Genomic DNA, 23,911 nt, shown 5'->3' on the forward strand with positions numbered 1-23,911 from the left:
TAAGAAACAGGGAAGTAACACGGTAACGACAGGGAAGTAACACGGTAACTACAGGGAAGTAACACGGTAAAGACAGGGAAGTAACACGGTAACGACAGGGAAATAACACGGTAACTACAGGGAAGTAACACGGTAACGACAGGGAAGTAACACGGTAACGACAGGGAAGTAACACGGTAACGACAGGGAAGTAACACGGTAACGACAGGGAAGTAACACGTAACGACAGGGAAGTAACACGGTAACGACAGGGAAGTAACACGGTAACGACAGGGAAGTAAGACGGTAACGACAGGGAAGTAACACGGTAACGACAGGGAAGTAACACGGTAACGACAGGGAAGTAACACGGTAACGACAGGGAAGTAACACGGTAACGACAGGGAAATAACACGGTAATGACAGGGAAGTAACACGGTAATGACAGGGAAGTAACACGGTAACGACAGGGAAGTAACACGGTAATGACAGGGAAGTAACACGGTAACGACAGGGAAATAACACGGTAATGACAGGGAAGTAACACGGTAACGACAGGGAAGTAAGACGGTAACGACAGGGAAATAACACGGTAATGACAGGGAAGTAACACGGTAATGACAAGGAAGTAACACGGTAACGACAGGGAAGTAACACGGTAATGACAGGGAAGTAACACGGTAACGACAGGGAAATAATAAGAAACAGGGAAGTAACACGGTAACGACAGGGAAGTAACACGGTAACGACAGGGAAGTAACACGGTAACGACAGGGAAGTAATAAGAAACAGGGAAGTAACACGGTAACATCGCAGTAATAGTACCTAGCTGCTAAATAACTATATAAAGTGTGATGAATTGTCTTGGTTGTTATGTAGAAACAATTATATATTACTTATAGCTAGAATCCTTAATGGTGAAACTGTCATGTCCATTTGCAATATTGCAACAACAAAGAAGTAGTGCAAAACTGTTTACCCCGTTGCTCGATGCTCCTCTGCTTCGTCAACAAAACAAAAACAACGGCTTTAGGGCGGACAGTGGCACTATTTTCCCCTACTGCGAACTCCATCTTTAAAAACGATGTGTAATAGAGGATAATAAGTTATGTAGAAAGTAGTGAAGGCCCTTTTCACCTGTTCTCAGTAGCAATGTCTATACTGATATAGAATGTACTTTCTTAGAAAGACTGTTTATTAAACAGAAACCGTAGCTCCCATTGTCAGATACAAGACACCCCAAAACAACACACACATTCTGTATCTAAGGTCTACAGGGTGCATGTATGTTTTTATTAAAAACTACATCATCTATAACTAGTACATTATAATGGATGAGGAGGGTATCAACTTAAAACGAGATAAATCTATCCACTAACATGGCTACTTGTCTCCTCTCTAGGGAACGAAATGTATCACAGAGCATTGTGAAGTTGCCTAACCACTATTCCAGGAAACGTTTGCCTGGTGACTGTTGCCCCGGCCTGTTCTAGGTCACACAGCTCTAGCAGGGGGCACAGTAGGATGTAGTAAGGGATTTACTATCCCCTACACGTTAAGGCCAGGTCTCTTAAAGTGTATTTAGCGCAAAATATATATATATATATATATATATATATATATATATATATATATATATATATATATATATATATATATATATTCTAGTCTTGCTAGTATCACATTCTAAGAATTTGAAGGAGAAAGAGTGTGAGAGAGACAGGAGTGTTTCTGTTTGGTTTCCCGGACGACGATGGCAGGTGCAGAGGTGAGCACCATGGTCAGGTGATGTTTACACCTGTCCCTGAGTGGTCACCTGTCATCGCTATGCGTCTCTCGGGCCAATGAGGTCGCGGTCCCCATTAATTAACAAGGGATAATGCGGGCCCAAGCACCACTGGAACTATAGAGAAAGTATCATTTGTGAACATGATAACAGGGGAACAGAGTTTGCTTTAGAATACAGTGTTGAAACACCATAGGCACAGTAAAACTATGATTGAAGTAGCGGTGACAAACATAATTACTTATGTATAGTCAATAACAACATGGTACATGTACCTGTTTGCACAACACCTTTAAGGACTGGATAACTATGAACTACGAGCAAAAGACCCAAAAGTGAAGTATTGTGGTTGCCCTACGTAGTTTCTCAAGTACATTGTAAATGGTGCTAATGAGAAGAGGTGAAAAGGGCCTTGAATACTTAGTACATAAGTTATGCTTGTTATCCTCTATTATTTATAGTTCTTAAGTTCTTAATAATTGTTTCAATATAACCAGGAACATTTTTCACACTGTATATCCTTTTGGCACACTTTAAATCTTTATTTAGCAGCTACATACTAACTATAAACGGGTTATTATGGCGTTGTTGCCATGTAGTTACTGTGTTATTTCCCTATTGTTACCCTGTACTTTCCCTATTGTTACCCTGTTCTTTCCCTGCCGTTACAATGTTATTTCCCTATTGTTACCCTGTTCTTTCCCTATTGTTACCCTGTTCTTTCCCTGTCGTTACCATGTTATTTCCCTGTCGTTACCATGTTATTTCCCTGTTCTTTTTCTGTTATTTCCCTGTTCTTTTTCTGTTATTTCCCTGTCATTACCCAGTTATTTCCCTGTCGTTACCATATTATTTACCTGTCATTACAATGTTATTTCCCTGTCGTTACCCAGTTATTTCCCTGTTGTTACCCCGTTATTTCCCTGTCGTTACCCAGTTATTTCCCTGTCGTTACCATATTATTTACCTGTCATTACAATGTTATTTCCCTGTCGTTACCCAGTTATTTCCCTGTCGTTACCCCGTTATTTCCCTGTCGTTACCCCGTTATTTCCCTGTCGTTACCCCGTTATTTCCCTGTCGTTTCCTGTTAGCTCCCTGTCGTTACCCAGTTATTTCCCTGTCGTCACCCCGTTATTTCCCTGTCGTTACCCCGTTATTTCCCTGCCGTTACCCCATTATTTCCCTGTCGTTAACGTGTTATTTCCCTGTCGTTACCGTGTTATTTCCCTGTCGTCACCCCGTTATTTCCCTGTCGTTACCCCGTTATTTCCCTGCCGTTACCCCATTATTTCCCTGTCGTTAACGTGTTATTTCCCTGTCGTTACCCCGTTATTTCCCTGTCGTTACCGTGTTATTTCCCTGTCGTTACCGTGTTATTTCCCTGTCGTTACCGTGTTATTTCCCTGTCATTTCCTGTTATTTTCCTGTCGTTACCCTGATATTAACCTGTTGTTTCTAATAAAGATTAGGAAATTGGTTTAGAAAAACTAAAAGATTAATCTCTGTAACTGACTATAGTCATACAACTGTAGAGTGGACATCTTACTGAGTGGACATCAAACTGAAACAAGGAAACAAGAACACAACAAAATGTGTTAGTTCTACTGCAGAGAGAGTGAAGTTGCATCGATGTGTTAGTTCTACTGCAGAGAGAGTGAAGTTGCATCGATGTGTTAGTTCTACTGCAGAGAGAGTGAAGTTGCATCGATGTGTTAGTTCTACTGCAGAGAGAGTGAAGTTGCATCGATGTGTTAGTTCTACTGCAGAGAGAGTGAAGTTGCATCGATGTGTTAGTTCTACTGCAGAGAGAGTGAAGTTGCATCGATGTGTTAGTTCTACTGCAGAGAGAGTGAAGGCACATCGATGTGTTAGTTCTACTGCAGAGAGAGTGAAGTTGCATCGATGTGTTAGTTCTACTGCAGAGAGTGAAGGTACATCGATGTGTTCGTTCTACTGCAGAGAGAGTGAAGCTGCATCGATGTGTTAGTTCTACTGCAGAGAGGGAAGGTACATCGATGTGTTAGTTCTACTGCAGAGAGTGTGAAGATACATCGATGTGTTAGTTCTACTGCAGAGAGAGTGAAGTTGCATCGATGTGTTAGTTCTACTGCAGAGAGAGTGAAGGTACATCGATGTGTTAGTTCTACTGCAGAGAGTGTGAAGATACATCGATGTGTTAGTTCTACTGCAGAGAGAGTGAAGGTACATCGATGTGTTAGTTCTACTGCAGAGAGAGTGAAGGTACATCGATGTGTTAGTTCTACTGCAGAGAGAGTGAAGCTGCATCGATGTGTTAGTTCTACTGCAGAGAGTGTGAAGGTACATCGATGTGTTAGTTCTACTGCAGAGAGAGTGAAGGTACATCGATGTGTTAGTTCTACTGCAGAGAGAGTGAAGGTACATCGATGTGTTAGTTCTACTGCAGAGAGAGTGAAGCTGCATCGATGTGTTAGTTCTACTGCAGAGAGAATGAAGCTGCATCGATGTGTTAGTTCTACTGCAGAGAGAGTGAAGCTGCATCGATGTGCAAGAGAGTGGAAAAGAGGGAGCGAGAGAGCGAGTGAGAGAGCGAGAGAGAAAGAGAGAGAGACAGAGAGAGAGAGAAAGAGAGAGAGAGCAAGATAACAAAATAACACGAGTGGAGAGGAGAGATGTTACTCACGTAGGCACTGAGGCACCATTCCGTTCCAGGTGCCGTTGCCCACGCAGGTGAGAATGGCAGGGAATGACAGCTCATACCCTGGGGAGCAACTGTAGCTCACGCTGGTGCCCCACTCAAAGTCTGTACCCTCCAGGACTCCGTTGGAGATGGCAGAGGGTGCTGCGCAGGTCACCGCTATGGGTGGAGAGGGGAAGGGGGTGAGGGGGGAGAAGAGCGGAGAGAGGGGTGAGAAAGAGGGTGGTTGTAGTGGAAGAGAGTATAGGGAGAAAGAGGAGGAGAGAGGGGAGAGGGAGAGAGGAGAGAGAATAGGGAGAGAGAAGGAGAGCGGGGGAGGAGAGAGGAGGGAGGAAGAGAGAGAGGGGAGGGAGAGAGAGAGAGAGGAGGAGGAGAGAAAGGAGAAGCAAGAGAGAGAGGGGTAGAGAGAGGAGAGAGAGAGAGCGATAGAGAGGGGAGGGAGGGAGGGAGGGAGGGAGGGAGGGAGGGAGGGAGGGAGGGAGGGAGGGAGGGAGGGAGGGAGGGAGGGAGGGAGGGAGGGAGGCGAGAGGGCGTTTACTCTGAGGGGAAGTAATACTTTAATCAATGCTGAATTACTCACTTACTTAACCCTCATTATCCCTGTAGGGATATCATTAATCAATTAGGCATGAATCACACTTGACTTAACCCTCATTATCCCTGTATGGATATCATGAATCAATTAGGCATGAATCACACTTTACTTAACCCTCATTATCCCTGTAGGGATATCATGAATCAATTAGGCACGAATCATACTTTACTTAACCCTCATTATCCCTGTAAGGATATCATGAATCAATTAGGCACGAATCATACTTTACTTAACTCTCGTTATCACTGTAGAGTTATCCTGAATCAATTAGGCACGATTTATATGATTCCATTCATGGCATAAAGGCAAACAGCGAATACACAAGAAACCTTTGGGAAAAGGCCACAGGGAAAAGGCTAACAACTAAAACAACATATTTTCATAATCTTAGGAAATGAAGCCGATGGAATAATTGTGGCTTTGCCACCCTTAGTGGACATTTACTACCAGCTGTCTAACTGAAACCTGAGCTAATGGTTTTCTCTCCGAGCACTAGCCTCTGGGTGTCACTAGGCTACCTGGGGTGGCGGGTGGCCTAGTGGTTAGAGCGTTGGGCCAGTAACCGAAACCGAATCCCTGAGCTGACAAGGTAAAAATCTGTTGTTCTGCCCCTGAACCAGGTAGTTCCTAGGCCGGCATTGTAAATAAGAATTTGTTCTTAACTGACTTGCCTAATTAAATAAAGGTTAAATAAAAAATAACTGAGTCCCAAATTGCACCCTATTCCCTATATAGTGCAATACGGCAGAGAGAAAGGGACAGTTTGTTTGTCTGAGCGCTGCCTGGGAGTCGTGGTACGCCACAGCCAATGCCACACTTGAGTAGGAGAGAGGGCTAGGCTGGATGACTCATGTTGCACTCTGTAGAGTGAGTCTCCCTTTCTCTTCCGTGTTTGTTTTTCACAAGGAGTTCTGCCAACTACGATGTGGACACAGCATACTCCTCCTCTCACTGAACTACAGCAAGTAATAGCAGATATCGTAGGCTTTCCAAAAAATTGCATGGCGGATACACTCCTTTCAGCAAATTACAGTAACAGCAGATAGGGCTTTCTAGAAGACTGTTCTGTGAGGGTTGGTTTGGGCAGAAACAGGCTTTCCAGCGTACTATACAATAAACACAATATTCTCACCAAATTACAGTAAAATAGTGCACTATATTGGAAAGTCTATCACCATGGATACAGTCATCTCACTGAATAACCGTTACAGCACTGTGGATAGACTTTCCAAAAGATGGGGTTGGTTTGGTCAGTAACAGCACTATGGATACTAGGCCTATTCCTTATACTATATATTATTAGTCCATTCCATTTGACCAGAACCCTTTGATTTGGAGGGTAGTGATTAAATGAATCAGCTGACTATAAAAACAAAAACACATTAGTCCAGCTCAATGGAGCTTTCTGATGATTAGCTACTCTTATTGCCATCTCTGTGTCACAGTAATAAAAGCAATAAACGTGTAATAAATTCCCAAATGTTGTATTAATATTCTGAATTAGTATTGGACACGCTTGGTAGCCCCTCCGTTGAGAGTGGACCAGCTTGGCTTGTACTAAGCTAATGAATAATAGCTTTATGCAGAGTAGTTTCACAACTCCAGTGACACAACAGTGGTGAAGTTCTACAGCCGCTGTGATGGATCCTCCATTTCACAGGCGTTCTCACATACAGTATACAATACGAGTGTACGCACGCACGCGCGCACGCTCGCACACACGCACACGCACACACGCAACGTTGTGTTAAAAGGCAATGTTAGACTTTCACCCATCCACCTCCATTAGGCTACTTTCCATTCCACACGTCAACATCCACATTCACAGATCTAACTGTGCATCATAACAATGAGATATCACTCTGCAGCTGTTACATATGTATGCATAACAACACACTTTCACACAGCCAAGAAATGGAACTATCACCTGTACAAACGGATGAAGATATGTGTTGATCATAGCTGGTCCAAGATCATGGTAAAAAGCTGAATTGTATGCATGTTGAGAAAGTGTGTTATGAAGAGAAACCTTTTCTGCCTGGCCATATAGTGTCAGCAATAACAACTACAAGACAGGATGTTGGTCCTACAATAACAAACCAAAGAAAACTGATATGCTTTATTTAAACCCTTTTCTCACTGTGGCACAATGATATATGGGCTACCGTTGCTAAGGGCAACAGTGTGGAAAGCAGGAGGTGTGCAGTGTTACTGTGAATAAGCTATAACAATCTGTGGTGAAACTGGTGGTGATGCCATAGGGAACCCAAGCCAAGACATCTCTGTTTTAGACAATGGGAACATTGATTAGTTAGTCCCTAAGACTTGGCTCATTGAAATCTATTCTAAAGTGTAGATACACATATTCAAACACTCAAATTGAAGTAGTCAGGGGAACAAACCAACCAAACAAAGTGTTGCTGGGCCCTACCTTTGAAAGATGCTATGATGCCAAAATGTTATTAGATATGTTCCACAGAGCATTGTGGGTAATGAAGTACATTATGCTACACATGTGTTGCTAGGTCTTACCTTGGCAGGATGCCATGATACCACTCCAGGTGCCGTTGGAGGTGCAGGTGCGTACAGCCGAGCTGTCGGCCTCCATGCTGTATCCCGGAGCACACAGGAATGTGATGTTCTGACCAATAGCAAAGTCCTCTCCATACCTCATCCCATTGGCTGGAACCCCAGGGTCGCCACAGTTGATCACTGTGATTAGACAGAAAGAAGGAAGGAGGGAGGGAGGGAGAGGGGGGGCAGGGAGGGAGGGAGGAAGGAAGAAGGAAGAAAGAGAGGAAAGAAGGAAGGACGGAAGGAAGGACGGGAGGGAGGGAGGGAGGGAAGGAAGGAAGGAAGGAAGGAAGGAAGGAATGAACAAAGGAAGGTAGGAAGGAAGGGGACAAAAGAGTGACTCAGTGACACAGTGTACTCTGTTACAGCAAACAAATACATACATAACAAAGAAGACATCCCCTGTCTGGACACTTAGTTGGCTTTCTGGCTCTTGTGTGACAGACGCGGATATCTATGACGGCGGTCGAAGTGCAATTTAGGCCCCATTGTGGGTCCGGCGTAAGATGTAACTGGGGCTGTGACAACAATCGGTGGGAAACCTAATCCACAAATCATCTGAAATGACCAATTTATGCAGCCAGCAACAGAGATATCTCCACTGATGAGATACCCCCTCGCCTCTTTTATTCAAAATGATAGATTTCACTATCACGGGGAAAATCAATAGCTGTGAGCTGTGTTCTCATACGAGGGTCTCCTGGGTTTAACTTCCATAATCAATTCTGTCAATCTCTTACGACTATAACTCGCTTCTGTTCTGTGGAGGACGGGATGGAAAACAGAGCAGGAAGTAGAGTGTTTACGGTCTACCTGGGAATTCAGATGACAAGGTAACAGAAACACATCAGTAGTTCTGTGATCAGTGATCACCGTGACTGTTTAATGTTTATGGTGTACCTGGGAATTCAGATGACAAGGTAACAGAAACACATCAGCAGTTCTGTGATCAGTGATCACCGTGACTGTTTAATGTTTATGGTCTACCTGGGAATTCAGATGACAAGGTAACAGAAACACATCAGTAGTTCTGTGATCAGTGATCACCGTGACTGTTTAATGTTTATGGTCTACCTGGGAATTCAGATGACAAGGTAACAGAAACACATCAGCAGTTCTGTGATCAGTGATCACCGTGACTGTTTAATGTTTATGGTCTACCTGGGAATTCAGATGACAAGGTAACAGAAAGACATCAGCAGTTCTGTGATCAGTGATCACCGTGACTGTTTAATGTTTATGGTCTACCTGGGAATTCAGATGACAAGGTAACAGAAACACATCAGCAGTTCTGTGATCAGTGATCACCGTGACTGTTTAATGTTTATGGTCTACCTGGGAATTCAGATGACAAGGTAACAGAAACACATCAGCAGTTCTGTGATCAGTGATCACCGTGACTGTTTAATGTTTATGGTCTACCTGGGAATTCAGATGACAAGGTAACAGAAACACATCAGCAGTTCTGTGATCAGTGATCACCGTGACTGTTTAATGTTTATGGTCTACCTGGGAATTCAGATGACAAGGTAACAGAAACACATCAGCAGTTCTGTGATCAGTGATCACCGTGACTGTTTAATGTTTATGGTCTACCTGGGAATTCAGATGACAAGGTAACAGAAACACATCAGCAGTTCTGTGATCAGTGATCACCGTGACTGTTTAATGTTTATGGTCTACCTGGGAATTCAGATGACAAGGTAACAGAAACACATCAGCAGTTCTGTGATCAGTGATCACCGTGACTGTTTAATGTTTATGGTCTACCTGGGAATTCAGATGACAAGGTAACAGAAACACATCAGCAGTTCTGTGATCAGTGATCACCGTGACTGTTTAATGTTTATGGTCTACCTGGGAATTCAGATGACAAGGTAACAGAAACACATCAGCAGTTCTGTGATCAGTGATCACCGTGACTGTTTAATGTTTATGGTCTACCTGGGAATTCAGATGACAAGGTAACAGAAACACATCAGTAGTTCTGTGATCAGTGATCACCGTGACTGTTTTTAATTTCAGAAAAAAGTTCACCTGTCACATCCTGACCATAGAAAGATGTTATTTTCTATGGTAGAGTAGGTCAGGGCGTGGCAGGGTTTTTCTCTCTCTATGTTTTCTATTTCTATGTTTAGGTTCTAGTTTTGTATTTCTATGTTGGGTTTTGTTTGGAATGATCTCCAATTAGAGGCAGCTGGTCTTCATTGTCTCTAATTGGAGATCATACTTAAGTAGGGTTTTTTTCACCTGGGTTTTGTGGGTGATTAATTTTTAATTGTGTATGTGTTCATCTCTGTGTCACGGTTTGTTGTTTTTTCATTCAGTGTATTTATGTATTGCATAGTTTCACAGTATAAATAAAATGTGGAACGACACACACCCTGCACTTTGGTCCTCTTCTTCCTATGACAGCCGTGACATCACCCCCCCATTGATTTATGTGGTGCCCTTATCAATTCCAGAATTACAGTTTTCCATACATTTAGTGTATTTTGCTAAAAAAAAAAAAAAAACCTGAGAATGAAGCTTTGGGAATCAATCATCAGAGCGTTAAGCTCGTAAACATCTAGGTGGTGTGGAAAATGTCTCGACCAAAATGCTAATGTGACTCCACCACTGGATAGAAAACATTGCATCGCCCTTCTCAGCCTGCTCAATAAAACACATGTAAAGACTCATCAATCAGTACTACTTTGACACGTTACTTTTTGTTACTTTATTTCTTTATTTTTTTGTTGGTATTTTTCTTAAAACTGCATTGTTGGTTAAGGGCTGTGTAAGTAAGCATTTCACTGTAAGGTCTACAGCTGTTGTATTCGGGGCATGTGACAAATTTGATTTGATGCCACAGGCAAGGGATGTGTCCCAAATTACACCTTATTCCCTAAAAAGGTGCGCTACGTTAGATCAGAGCCCTGAGACTATATAGGTAACAGGGTGCCATTTTGGGGGACAAACCAAAGGTCTCTTTGAAACGCTGTAGGCAAAGCATTCTGCCTGTTTAAGCATATATGGGCACTAAGAGGCATACGATCAAAGGAAATGAACCTAGCCTGGAGGAACGAGTGTGGTCTATAACTTCTGTCTAGGGGTGATATGGAGACAGGCAGGAAGTAGTTTATAGATCTGGTAGTCCATTCCTGAATGAACTGAATCTGAAACACCAGGTGAGATAGAGAGGAATTATCTACCTGAAGTGGAATAAGTCTCTCTGTCTCTCCCAGCTAGCACATTTGGTTCCTTGGAAGTTGTGGGAACGTATTTTTTTTGTTTCACATTGTTTGTGGGAACGAAGTCATACATTTCCTGACCGGTAAAACTGACGTTTTTTTAAACATTCTGTGCAGAGAAGTGAACATTTTCACTGTTCTGGGAACATTTATTTTTAGGTTGCAGGGAGGTTCTGAGATTGTTTTACTCTATTTCATTGAACACTCTGAGAATGGAAATGATAGGTTATTTGGAGGCTTTAAATAACTTCCTTGAAGATTCAAACCTATAATCTGTTCTCTATCCATGGAATTAGTCTTCTGTGCCACCAGGATGGAGCTAGCATACCATGTTTTTACATGTTAGTCTATTCAAACAGACCCCATTTCAAAGGAAACAAGCAATCATTAAGATCAGGTGTGGCCAATTAGTGGACTTGGCCAACACACCTGAACACACTTAACAAGATAGAAGATAGAGTTTTGCTGTTGCTGAGAATGGAATATATATGTTTTTAAACAACATTCTTAGAACGTTCTCTGAATGTTTCTAACATTTTCTTGTGGTTTTTATGGAAAGTTTTTTTTATGTTCTTGGAACAATTTGAAAATAGGACTTTAGAACCATGAGGAAACCTGTAGGAAATGTTAAGCTGAAGTAATGAAATTCCAACAGAAGAACGTTGTTTCTTAATGTTCTCTGAACTACATGAAAACATTCCTAATGTCAAACCAATTCGAGAACATTCCTAGAACATTACCAAAATTGAAATGTAACCATGTTTCAACTTTAAGGAAACATTCTGAAATGAAATACCAATAAAACATTTTTTTTTGTCAAGTTCCTTAAATATGCTGAGAATGTTCCAAAGCCAAGTAACTATCCGGCACCATTCCCAGAAAGTTGTATGCAAAATAACCTTAGGACAACCACTCTCACCAAGCTCTAAGAAACATATGCTTCTCAGAACGTTATGTGGCAGCCTCTCTCCCTCACTCTCCCTTTCAGTCTCTCGGTCTCTCTCCCCCTCTGTCTCGCCCCTGGGCCTAGATTTAAATCAGATTGACTCCCTGGCGTTGTCTACTCAACTGAGAAGGAGCTGAAGAAGAGGGAAGAGCTTTGGAGGGTATGGTAATATGTACAAGGTAACAGAGAGGCACAGAGGGATTGATTTTCTTATCTTGCTGGAGCAGGGACACAGGGCTCTTCTGACCTCTCTTCTCTGTCTCAACCCACCAGTCACTGTGCGTGTGTGTGCGTCTGTATGTGTGCGTGAGACCCCTTCTCTCGCTGTCTCAATCTTTAACCTGAAGGCTACCTTAAAGAGTGTCTCCTCTTCGATCCCTCTCTTACACTGCCTGGAGAATTCCAGTCATAAACAACCCACCCTTCTTAACATGAGAGGAGCAACGTCTTGAAATGTCATGACAACAGGATGCGAGATTAAGATTCTGGAATAGTTCCAAATGTTCCCTTTATTGTGCACTTCTTTTGACAAGGACCCATAGGGCTGTGGCCAAAAGTAGTGTACTATATAGGGAATAGGGTACCATTTGGGACGCAGACTGTCTTCAGCCTCAGCCCACTGATAGAACCAATCCCCCCATCTATGACTCTGTATCACATATCAATAGGTCCCATATACGAAAACCAAAGATCACAATCGAAATACATCGTAAAAAAAAACATTATGGTGTTATCAGTAGGAATTTTCAAACGTCCCTGTTCATAAGCACAAAGGGTAAGTCCAGGGCACTAATTTATAAATGTTCTGATCTAGGATCCTTTTTGCCTTTCAGATCATAATGAATAAGATTAGATTGACGGGGGGGAAGGGGGGGGGTCTGATCCTAGATCAGCACACCTACTCTGAGACGCTTTATGAATGCGGGCTCTGATCTCACTTACTGCTGCAGTTCAGGGCAGTGAGGTTGGTTTATGGAGACTTACTGCTGCAGTTCAGGGCAGTGAGGTTGGTTTATGAAGACTTACTGCTGCAGTTCAGGGCAGTGAGGTTGGTTTATGAAGACTTACTGCTGCAGTTCAGGGCAGTGAGGTTGGTTTATGAAGACTTACTGCTGCAGTTCAGGGCAGTGAGGTTGGTTTATGAAGACTTACTGCTGCAGTTCAGGGCAGTGAGGTTGGTTTATGAAGACTTACTGGTGCAGTTCAGGGCAGTGAGGTTGGTTTATGAAGACTTACTGCTGCAGTTCAGGGCAGTGAGGTTGGTTTATGAAGACTTACTGCTGCAGTTCAGGGCAGTGAGGTTGGTTTATGAAGACTTACTGCTGCAGTTCAGGGCAGTGAGGTTGGTTTATGAAGACTTACTGCTGCAGTTCAGGGCAGTGAGGTTGGTTTATGGAGACTTACTGGTGCAGTTGGGGGCAGTGCCAGACCAGGTGGCATTGGCCAGACACTGACGTGTGGTGGAGCCGGTCAGCAGGTAGCCATCCATACAGGAGTAGGTGACGGAGTGGGAGTAGGTTGTGCCGTCCAGCCGGGACACACGGCCGTTACTGGGGGTCCCCGGGTTCCCACACTGCACCGCTGGAGAGAGAGAGAGAAGGGGCAGATAGAGTTTGATTGAATGATTGGTTTTATGTGATAATTCAAAAATACTTGTGAAGTTGTTTCATCATATACTAGTACACCGAGTATACAAAACATTAAGAACACTTTTCATGAAACAGACTGACTAGGTGAAAGCTATGATCCCTTATCGATGTCACTTGTTCAATCAGTGTAGATGAAAGGGAGGAGACAGGCTAAAGTTGGATTTTTAAGCTTTGAGACAATTGGGACATGGATTGTGTATGTGTGCCATTCAGAGGGTGAATGGCCCAGACAACATTTTGAAGTGCCTTTGAACGGGGTATGGATACAGTAGTAGGTGTTAGGCTGCTGGGTTTTTCACGCTCAACAGTTTCCCGTGTGTATCAAGAATGGTCCACCACCCAAAAGACATCCAGCCAACTTGACACAACTGTGGGAACCATTGGAGTCAACATGGGCCAGCATCCTTGTGGAACGCTTTTGACACTTTGTAGAGTCAGTGCCCACGACGAACTGAGGCTGTTCTGAGGGCAAAAGGAGGAGGGGGGGGGGGCACTCACACTTGGCGTGTTTGGATTTAGTTTTGGGGAAGGGGATGACTCAAGTGTACTAGAATAACATTGTTTAATAAATGATGACTTACAGTTGAAGTCGGAAGTTTACATACACCTCAGCCAAATACATTTAAACTCAGTTTCTCACAATTCCTGACATTTAATCCTAGTAAAAATTCCCTGTCTTAGGTCAGTTAGGATCACCACTTTATTTTAAGAATGTGAAATGTCAGAATAATAGTAGAGAGAATGATTTATTTCAGCTTTTACTTCTTTCATCACATTCCCAGTGGGTCAGAAGTTTACATGCACTCAATTAGTATTTGGTAGCGTTGCCTTTAAATTGTTTAACTTGGGTCAAACGTTCCACAATAAAAATGGGTGCATTTTTGGCCTATTCCTCCTGACAGAGCTGGTGTAACTGAGTCAGGTTTGTAGGCCTCCTTGCTCGCACATACTTTTTCAGTTCTGCCCACAAATGTTCTACAGGATTGAGGTCAGGGCTTTGTGATGGCCACTCCAATACCTTGACTTTGTTGTCCTTAAGCCATTTTGCCACAACTTTGGAAGAATGCTTGGGGTCATTGTCCATTTGGAAGACCCATTTGCGACCAAGATTTAACTTCCTGACTGATGTCTTGAGATGTTGCTTCAATATATTCACATCATTTTCCTGCCTCATGATGCCATCTATTTTGTGAAGTGCACCAGTCCCTCCTGCAGCAAAGCACCCCCAAATATGATGCTGCCACTCCCGTGCTTCATGGTTGGGATGGTGTTCTGCGGCTTGCAAGCCTCCCCCTTTTTCCTCCAAACATAACGATGGTCATTATGGCCAAACAGTTCTATTTTTGTTTCATCAGACCAGAGGACATTTCTTCAAAAAGTACGATCTTTGTCCCCATGTGCAGTTGCAAACCGTAGTCTGGTTTTTTTATGGCGGTTTTGGAGCAGTGGCTTCTTCCTTGCTGAGTGGCCTTTCAGGTTATGTCGATATAGGTCTCGTTTTACTGTGGATATAGATACTTTTGTACCTGTTCCCTCCAGCATCTTCAAATCAAATCAACGTTTATTTGTCACGTGCGCCAAATACAACAGGTGTAGACCTTACAGTGAAATGCTTACTTACAGGCTCTAACCAATAGTGCGAAAAAAAAGGTATGTGTGTGTTTTAGGTAAGTAAAGAAATAAAACAACAGTAAAAAGACATTTGAAAATAACAGTAGCAAGGCTATATACAGACACCGGTTAGTCAGGCTTATTGAGGTAGTATGTACATGTAGGTATGGTTAAAGTGACTATGCATATATGATAAACAGAGAGTAGCAGCAGCGTAAAAGAGGGGTTGGGGGGGGGGGGGGCACACAATGCAAATAGTCCGGGTAACCATTTGGCTACCTGTTCAGAAGTCTTATGGCTTGGGGGTAAAAACTGTTGAGAAGCCTTTTTGTCCTAGACTTGGCACTCCGGTACCGCTTGCCATGCGGTAGTAGAGAGAACAGTCTATGACTGGGGTGGTTGGGGTCTTTGACAATTTTTAGGGCCTTCCTCTGACACCGCCTGGTGTAGAGGTCCTGGATGTCAGGCAGCTTTGCTCCAGTGATGTACTGGGCCGTACACACTACCCTCTGAAGTGCCTTGCGGTCGGAGGCCGAGCAATTGCCGTACCAGGCAGTGATGCAACTGGTCAGGATGCTCTCGATGTTGCAGCTGTAGAACCGTTTGAGGATCTCAGGACCCATGCCAAATCTTTTTAGTTTCCTGAGGGGGAATAGGCTTTGTCGTGCCCTCTTCACGACTGTCTTGGTGTGCTTGGACCATTCTAGTTTGTTGCTGATGTGGACACCAAGGAACTTGAAGCTCTCAACCTGCTCCACTACAGCCCCATTGATGAGAATGGAGGCGTGCTCGGTGCTCCTTTTCCTGTAGTCCACAATCATCTCCTTAGTCTTGGTTACGTTGAGGGATAGATTGTTATTTTGGCACCACCCAGCCAGGTCTCTGACCTCCTCCCTATAGGCTGTCTCGTCATTGTCGGTGATCAGGCCTACCACTGTTGTGTCGTCTGCAAACTTAATGATGGTGTTGGAGTCATGCCTGGCCATGCAGTCATGGGTGAACAGGGAGTACAGGAGGGGACGGAGCACGCTCCCCTGGGGAGCTCCAGTGTTGAGGATAAGTGTGGCAGATGTGTTGCTACCTACCCTCACCATCTGGAGGCGGCCCGTCAGGAAGTCCAGGATCCAGTTGCAGAGGGAGGTGTTTAGTCCCAGGTTCCTTAGCTTAGTGATGAGCTTTGAGGGTACTATGGTGTTGAACGCTGAGCTGTAGTCAATGAATAGCATTCTCACATAGGTGTTCCTTTTGTCCAGGTGGGAAAGGGCAGTGTGGAGTGCAATAGAGATTGCATCATCTGTGGATCTGTTTGGGCGGTATGCAAATTGGAGTGGGTCTAGGGTTTCTGGGATAATGGTGTTGATGTGAGCCATTACCAGCCTTTCAAGGCACTTCATGGCTACGGACGTGAGTGCTACGGGTCTGTAGTCATTTAGGCAGGTTGCCTTTGTGTTCTTGGGCACAGGGACTATGGTGGTCTGCTTGAAACATGTTGGTATTACAGACTCAATCAGGGACATGTTGAAAATGTCAGTGAAGATACCTGCCAGTTGGTTAGCACATGCCCAGAGCGCACGTCCTGGTAATCCGTCTGGCCCCGCAGCCTTGTGTATGTTGACCTGTTTAAAGGTCTTACTCACGTCGGCTATGGAGAGCGTGATCACACAGTCGTCCGGAACAGCTGATGCTCTCATGCATGCCTCAGTGTTGCTTGCCTCGAAGCGAGCATAGAAGTGATTTAGCTCGTCTGATAGGCTCGTGTCACTGGGCAGCTCGCGGCTGTGCTTCCCTTTGTAGTCTGTAATAGGTTGCAAGCCCTGCCACATCCGACGAGCATCGGAGCCGGTGTAGTATGATTCAATCTTAAGCCCTGTATTGACGCTTTGCCTGTTTGATGGTTCGTCGCAGGGCATAGCGGGATTTCTTGTAAGCTTCCGGGTTAGAGTCCTGCACCTTGAAAGCGGCAGCTCTACCTTTTAGCTCAGTGCGAATGTTGCCTGTAATCCATGGCTTCTGGTTGGGGTATGTACGTACAGTCACTGTGTGGACGACGTCCTCGATGCACTTATTGATAAAGCCAGTGACTGATGTGGTGTATTCCTCAATGTCATCGGAAGAATCCCGATTTAACTGTGATAGCAAAACAGTCCAGTAGTTTAGCATCTGCTTCATCTGACCACTTTTTTTATAGACCGAGTCACTGGTGCTTCCTGCTTTAATTTTTGCTTGTAAGCAGGAATCAGGAGGATCGAGTTGCGGTCTGATTTACCAAATGGAGGGCGAGGGAGAGCTTTGTACGCGTCTCTGTGTGTGGAGTACTGGTGATCTAGAATTTTTTTCCCTCTGGTTGCACATTTTAACATGTTGATAGAGATTTGGTAGAACTGATTTAAGTTTCCCTGCATTAAAGTCTCCGGCCACTAGGAGCACCACCTCTGGGTGAGTGGTTTCCTGTTTGCTTATTTCCTTATACAGCTGACTGAGTGCGGTCTAGTGCCAGCATCTGTTTGTGGTGGTAAATAAACAGTCCCAAAAAGTATAGCTGAAAACTCTCTAGGCAAATAGTGTGGCCTGCAATTTTTCACAATATACTCTACTTCAGGCGAGCAAAATCTAGAGACTTCCTTAGATTTCATGCACCAGCTGTTGTTTACAAATATGCACAGACCGCCCCCCCCCCTCGTCTTACCGGAGTGTGCTGTTCTATCCTGCCGGTGCAGCGTATATCCCGCTAGTTGAATATTCATGTCGTCATTCAGCCACGATTCCTTGAAACATAGGATATTACAGTTTTTGGTGTCCCGTTGGTAGGATATTCGTGATCGTACCTCGTCTAATTTATTGTCCAATGATTGCACGTTGGCGAGTAATATTGATGTCACGGCAGCTTTCCTACTCGCCTTCTGCTGGTCCTGACGAGGCATCCGGCTCTTCGTCCTCTGTACCTGCGTCGCTTCCTCTTGCGAATAACTGGGATGTCGGCCCTGCCGGGTGTTTGGAGAATATCATGTGAGGGAACGCTGTCCTGATATCCAGAAGCTCTTTTTTGCCGTAAGATACGGTTGCAGAAACATTATGTACAAAATAAGTTACAAATAATGCAAAAAACCCCACATAATAGCACAATTGGTTGGGCGCCCGTAAAACTGCTGCCATTTCTTCCGGTGCCATTTTTTCACAAAGTCCTTTGCTGTTGTTCTGGGATTGATTTGCACTTTTTGCACCAAAGTACATTCATCTCTAGGAGACCTTGTTCTATGTGAGGGTGGGTTGGGCTGAGAAATGTAAAATGTCAACATTTTACAGAGAGAAACAACAGGCTCAGGTATAACAGATGGATTTCTTATAATTTTTTTTGTATTTTTTTGTCTCATCGCTGCAACTCCCCAACGGGCTCGGGAGAGGCGAAGGTGGAGTCATGCATGACCCGCCTAAAAGCCGTCTTTAACACCCGCCAGCTTTACCCGGAAGGCAGCTGCACCAATGTGTTGGAGGAAACACTGTTCAACTGGCGACCCGGGGTCAGTCTGCAGGCACCCTGCCCCCACCACAAGGATCGCTAGAGCACGATGAGCCAAGTAAACCCCCCCTCCCCCAGCCAAACCCTCCCCTAACCCGGACAACGCTGGAACAATTGTGCGCCGTCCTATGGGACTCCCGGCCACGGCCGGTTGTGGAACAGCCCGGGAGTGAACGTGGGTCTGTAGTAATGCCTCTAGTACTGGATAGGGAGAAAGAGAAAGCAAGATTGAGAAGGGACTGAGAGCGAGACAGCGTGATGGAGAGCGAGAGGTACCCTGTCAGCCTTGTGGAGAAGCTGCCTGGCAACCACCTCAGGGGCTGAGAAGTTAACAATCTGTAAATCTATTTAACTAGAGAGCTGCAGTGGCTCAGAGGGAACATGGAGAACACAAAGCCGGCGTTTGGAGACGACAGTAATGCTATCCTGTCTCATTTGAGATGAGATGAAAAGGGTGGTTCAAAGGAGACACCTGGGGGTTGTGTCTAGGTGCCTGACTGACTGACACCTAGGGGTTGTGTCTGGGTGCCTGACTGACACAGGCTATGCATTGCTAGCTATAGGGGCCCCTGCAGTGAGAGCAGGCTATGTATTGCTAGTTATAGGGGCCCCTGCAGTGAGAACAGGCTATGTATTGCTAGCTATAGGGGCCCCTGCAGAGAGAGCAGGCTATGTATTGCTAGCTATAGGGGCCCCTGCAGCGAGAGCAGGCTGTGTATCGCTAGCTTATAGGGGCCCCTGTAGCGAGAGCAGGCTATGTATCGCTAGCTATAGGGGCCCCTGTAGTGAGAGCAGGCTATGTATCACTAGCCATAGGGGCCCCTGTAGTGAGAGCAGGCTATGTATTGCTAGCTATTTGGGGGGGGTAACAAAGGGATGTTCAAATCCCTCAGCGGTGGTGACTGATAAAGCATGTGGCTGGAAATGGAATGGTACAGCCGATTGTTGGACTCAGAGGACCATATTTGTTGGGAGAATGAGAAGTGTGTGTGTGTGTGTGTGTGTGTGTGTGTGTGTGTGTGTGTGTGTGTGTGTGTGTGTGTGTGTGTGTGTGTGTGTGTGTGTGGTCTCACGTTTGCAGAAGGGCTGTGTTCCAGACCAGGTGCCGTTAGGAAAGCACATCCTCTCAGCAGAGCCAATCAGCTCATAACCCTCAGAGCATCTGAACTGGACTTTACTGCGGATCCTGAAGTTACTCTCCTCCCTGCTGCCCTGCGACGGGGTGCCTGGGTCCCCACATGTCCCCTGGGATTCACCTGCACACATACAGAGACCCACACGCCAGCCCACAAGGAAAAGCAGAAGCATAGAAAGAGTTAATGGTAATTCACAATGTTCCCATGGAAACACATCACAACCCTTTTTGTCATTCAAACCAGATTCTGTCCCTTCTGCCCTTCCCTCATTCTCTGTATGTGGGTGTAACCTTACACACTGATTCCCCTCTCTCACCGATTCCCCTCTCACACCGATTCCCCTCAGTAGCTCACCGGAGATGGATATTCCTGAATGATTCAGGAAAGTGCCATATATCTCCTTCCCCTTCCCTCCCTCCCCTCCTCCGTCGGCATAGCTCCTGGCTTGGTAGCCTTGGTCTGGTTCACAAACAGCACCCTATTCCCTATGTAGTGCACTAAATAGGTAATAGGGTGCCATTTGGGATGCACCCTTGGTAACCTTGCTATTCACCTGAACCAGCTACACATCCATCCCAGACAGACAGATAGACAGACAGACCACTCCCCTCCTCTGATGAGGAAATGAAAGTAATGGAGGCCGTACAGCCAGGATCTAAGAGATAGGGGACTGTGTGTTTGTCCATGGCCCTGACAGTTATCAGAGCTGTTACTGGGAGACAATCAGGGCGGTCCACTCCAAACACTCGCTCAGACGTAACGGAAGATGTGTCAGATGGCTCAAGTACATTGAGATACTTATGCCTCATCAGTAACAGATAAATCTGATGATACACATTATAGGGATGGAAAATACTGGAAAGTCACTTGGATACAAAGTGCAATTGGTATCCATATATGATTTCAATACCAAATGAGTAAAACATCCATAAATGTATTTATCATATCTATTTCTCTCATGTCCAGACAAATACCTAACATTCATAATTTATTAAACAATGTTATTTTAGTACACTTGAGTCATCCCCTTGCCCAAATCAAAATCCAAACACACCAAGACAGATTAAAGTGGCTGCTATTAAACCCACCCCCGCGCATATCAAATTAGCGTAATACAACAAAATACCCACCAAAATCTGTCAGTTTAAACTAGAGATATCCGGCCCAATCCGCTGCATCCACCAGTGTTACACTTCCTCATCTGCGGTGACAGGTGCCAGAGCTAGAGCGGTGTTTGTTCAGATCATGAGACATCCCCAAAAATCGTCTGTAGCGTCTGTGGCCTACAAACTATTATGACCCCTCTATGGAAAGATGAGACTTTCACAAACATGTGCAGTACCAGTCAAAAGTTTGGACACACCTACTCATTCAAGGGTTTTTCTTTATTTTTTACTATTTTCTACATTGTAGAATAATAGAGTATACATCAAAACTATGAAATAACACAAAAAAGTGTTAAATCTAAATATATTTTTATATTTGAGATTCTTCAAAGTAGCCACCGTTTGCCTTGAGGAAAGCTTTGAACACTGTTGGCACTGATGCAGACCTTTGGAACATCTACATTTTAAAAAGTCTAAAAATCCATGTAATATAGCCTACACCTTCCCAATACATCCATCATTTATTTATAGCTGTCGGCTACACTAGTTCATTTAACAGACAAGATTTGGTTAGGAATTCCGTGGCATTATTTTATATTACATGCTGCTGTTCTGTGTTGAGTGGTTAACAAAGAAATGGGTATTCCTATATGATTCTTTTAGAGTTATTAATGTAACTTTAGTTGTTCTACAAACGTTGGGCTATATGTTTAGATGTTTAATACATTGTAAGGCTGCATGATGTGACTCTAATGATGATTTGAAAAAAAATTATTGAAAGGCTGAGCTCTTGCTTTGTTTATTTGCGCAGACTGTACACACTTCATCAGTCTCTCATTCACAATTTGACAAGCACTTGATAATGCCTAGAATGCGCGCTCAGGGAGAAGTGCTGAGTGCTGCGCGCTCTGAAGCACCTCTCACTCACATGGCTATCCATCATGTGATTGTGTCTTTCTCACAGGCTACAAGTGAAGACAGACACATCTGGGACGCAACTGCGTGTGTCCTTATCCAATTCCGAGGTGCATATTGAAGATATTGGAAGAACTGTCCACATTTACTTTTCGTCAGCCAACAAGATGAGTAGGCCCAACGAACAGCAAAAGTACTAGCCTATGTCAATCTACTATCCCCCATAGTACAAAAGTCGACCTATTCTATTCTGTGCGAGAAATAAGTATTCCAAACATAGTCTGGGACAGGGATAGATCCCAAATTAATACAACCACTAGCATCAAAAAAAATGTTTGTGCATTGTGGCTGATGCAACAGATCAGAACGTTTAGCTTAAAATGTTGATAAACTATTAGGCTATTTCTTTACGTTATAAGAGCAGCAATACGCACATGGCAGTAGGCCAGAGATTCTTAAACTTTTTCAGCCTAGGACCCAAATGAGAAATTCTGTGTTTTCCTGGGACCCAAGCTCAGGAAAATATGCAACTATACGTAAATATTGGTACATTTCATTGCCCTTATGCCTAAAAAAATGCAATATAGACAAAAACAAATAACATGGAAATACCCATAAATATATTTTCATGTTTATTTTCCCGCATTAAAAACGCTCTTACATACCTGTCTAGGTTGGAACTGTTGCTGTTAAAATACAATAAATAATTTCATTCTCAACAAGCATGTCTATTCTGGGCTCAGTTTTTGACAGTACAACACTGAGGTCATGCTCAGTATTGACACTGTTTCTGTACTTGAGAACCCTGACTTGCATAGGTAAGTAGTGCCAAACTGGATCTGAACATCTACTGCTTTCTCAGTCAGGCAGGAGACCGCTTCCTGCTGTTGATGAGCAACCCAGAACTGTGAGTGTTTGTCTAAAAAGCATCTTGCTTCAATCAGTTTATTCCAGTTCAGAATAAAACGTATTACTTGTAACAGCTACAGTTCCAACCTAGACTCGTTTTCAACAATCATTTCTACAGTAAAATGTACAGTAGGCCTAATAATTTCTACAGTAAAATGTACAGTAGGCCTAATCATTTCTACAGTAAAATGTACAGTAGGCCTAATCATTTCTACAGTAAAATGTACAGTAGGCCTGATCATTTTTCATCTTCATCTTAACTGTTTCTTAGGGTTGTGCTATCAGTAGCAAGTTAGCTTGCTTTGGCTAACGTTAGCTATCGGGATTGTTTGAAAGAGAAACTCACATCTACTACGAGAGATAGTACTACCTTATTTCTGCTTATCGTCACCTGTTATAAAGTGACAACAATGCCTTGCTAGTTGACTTACTTTTCCACTTCGAAGCACTGTTTCCTGAAGCATTCTTCCCTGTTCTGAAAGATCTCCCTGTGTTTACTGTCATATTGTGCCTGGATGTTTGGTCAGGATGTGTCGTTTTATTAATTTGTTTGTTTTGAGAGACTCATTACTAAGCACTTCCCCACACAAAACACATTGTGGGCGCTCCTCGTTATTTCTCAAACTTTGTATGAAAGAGACAAAAAGAAATCACTGCATTTGCGTTTCATTATGTTTGAGCCCAGTCAGAACTTGTGGCTAGCATGAGTCCATTTCATGACTGCGGTGAGGGATGGCGAGTGGGAATAACAAGTCAGTGACTTGAACGACAGCGCTGCAGCGTGTGGGTCGCGGAGTGATCTTCAAGAAAACTGCTGAAAAAAGATCCGGTAAACAGTGAAGCACACGGGCATCTCCCTCTACCTCTCCCTCTCGCGCTGCTGCCAAACTGAGCAGAGACCGCTGATAAGTAGAGAGCGCACTGAACCGAGAGTGCAGTTGCACTTGGCCAAATCAATTCTAGGAATGAATGAAATAATTATACATTTACTTCGCGACCCACCATTAACAGGTCCGCGACCCCCCTTGGGTAGCGACCCATACTTTAAGAAACGCTGCAGTAGGCTATAAGCACCAATGTTCCATTAGCGGGAAACACTTTATCAAAAGTGACCGCAAATGCGATTATTTGTGTGATGCTTTTATTATAAAGGTGCATTTTTATGGAGAAAGTGATCTTCCCCAAACATGAAACTCACACGCTGCTTATGTATGCCAGTTAGGCTCTCCACCCCTTGTAAAGCGGATTAATGTGCTTCATTTTAAGAAGTTATTT

At 44.0% G+C, this 23,911-nt stretch overlaps 1 protein-coding gene across 2 annotated transcripts in view; it reads right to left on the reverse strand.

Annotated features, from left to right (window-relative positions):
* LOC106588997 (CUB and sushi domain-containing protein 3) overlaps positions 1-23,911 on the reverse strand; it is a 347,202-nt gene that overhangs the window by 41,062 nt on the left and 282,229 nt on the right. For both annotated transcript variants that reach the window (XM_045709277.2, XM_014178612.3), the window contains exons 50-53: positions 19,644-19,826; positions 13,198-13,374; positions 7,573-7,752; positions 4,431-4,604 (exon numbers count right to left, since the gene is read on the reverse strand). In XM_045709277.2, coding sequence (XP_045565233.2) covers positions 4,431-4,604; positions 7,573-7,752; positions 13,198-13,374; positions 19,644-19,826 — 714 coding nt within the window. The remainder of the gene's footprint in view (positions 1-4,430; positions 4,605-7,572; positions 7,753-13,197; positions 13,375-19,643; positions 19,827-23,911) is intronic.

The sequence above is a fragment of the Salmo salar genome, chromosome 27 (genome assembly GCF_965601325.2).
Source record: "Salmo salar chromosome 27, fSalSal1, whole genome shotgun sequence".
Taxonomy (NCBI): domain Eukaryota; kingdom Metazoa; phylum Chordata; class Actinopteri; order Salmoniformes; family Salmonidae; genus Salmo; species Salmo salar.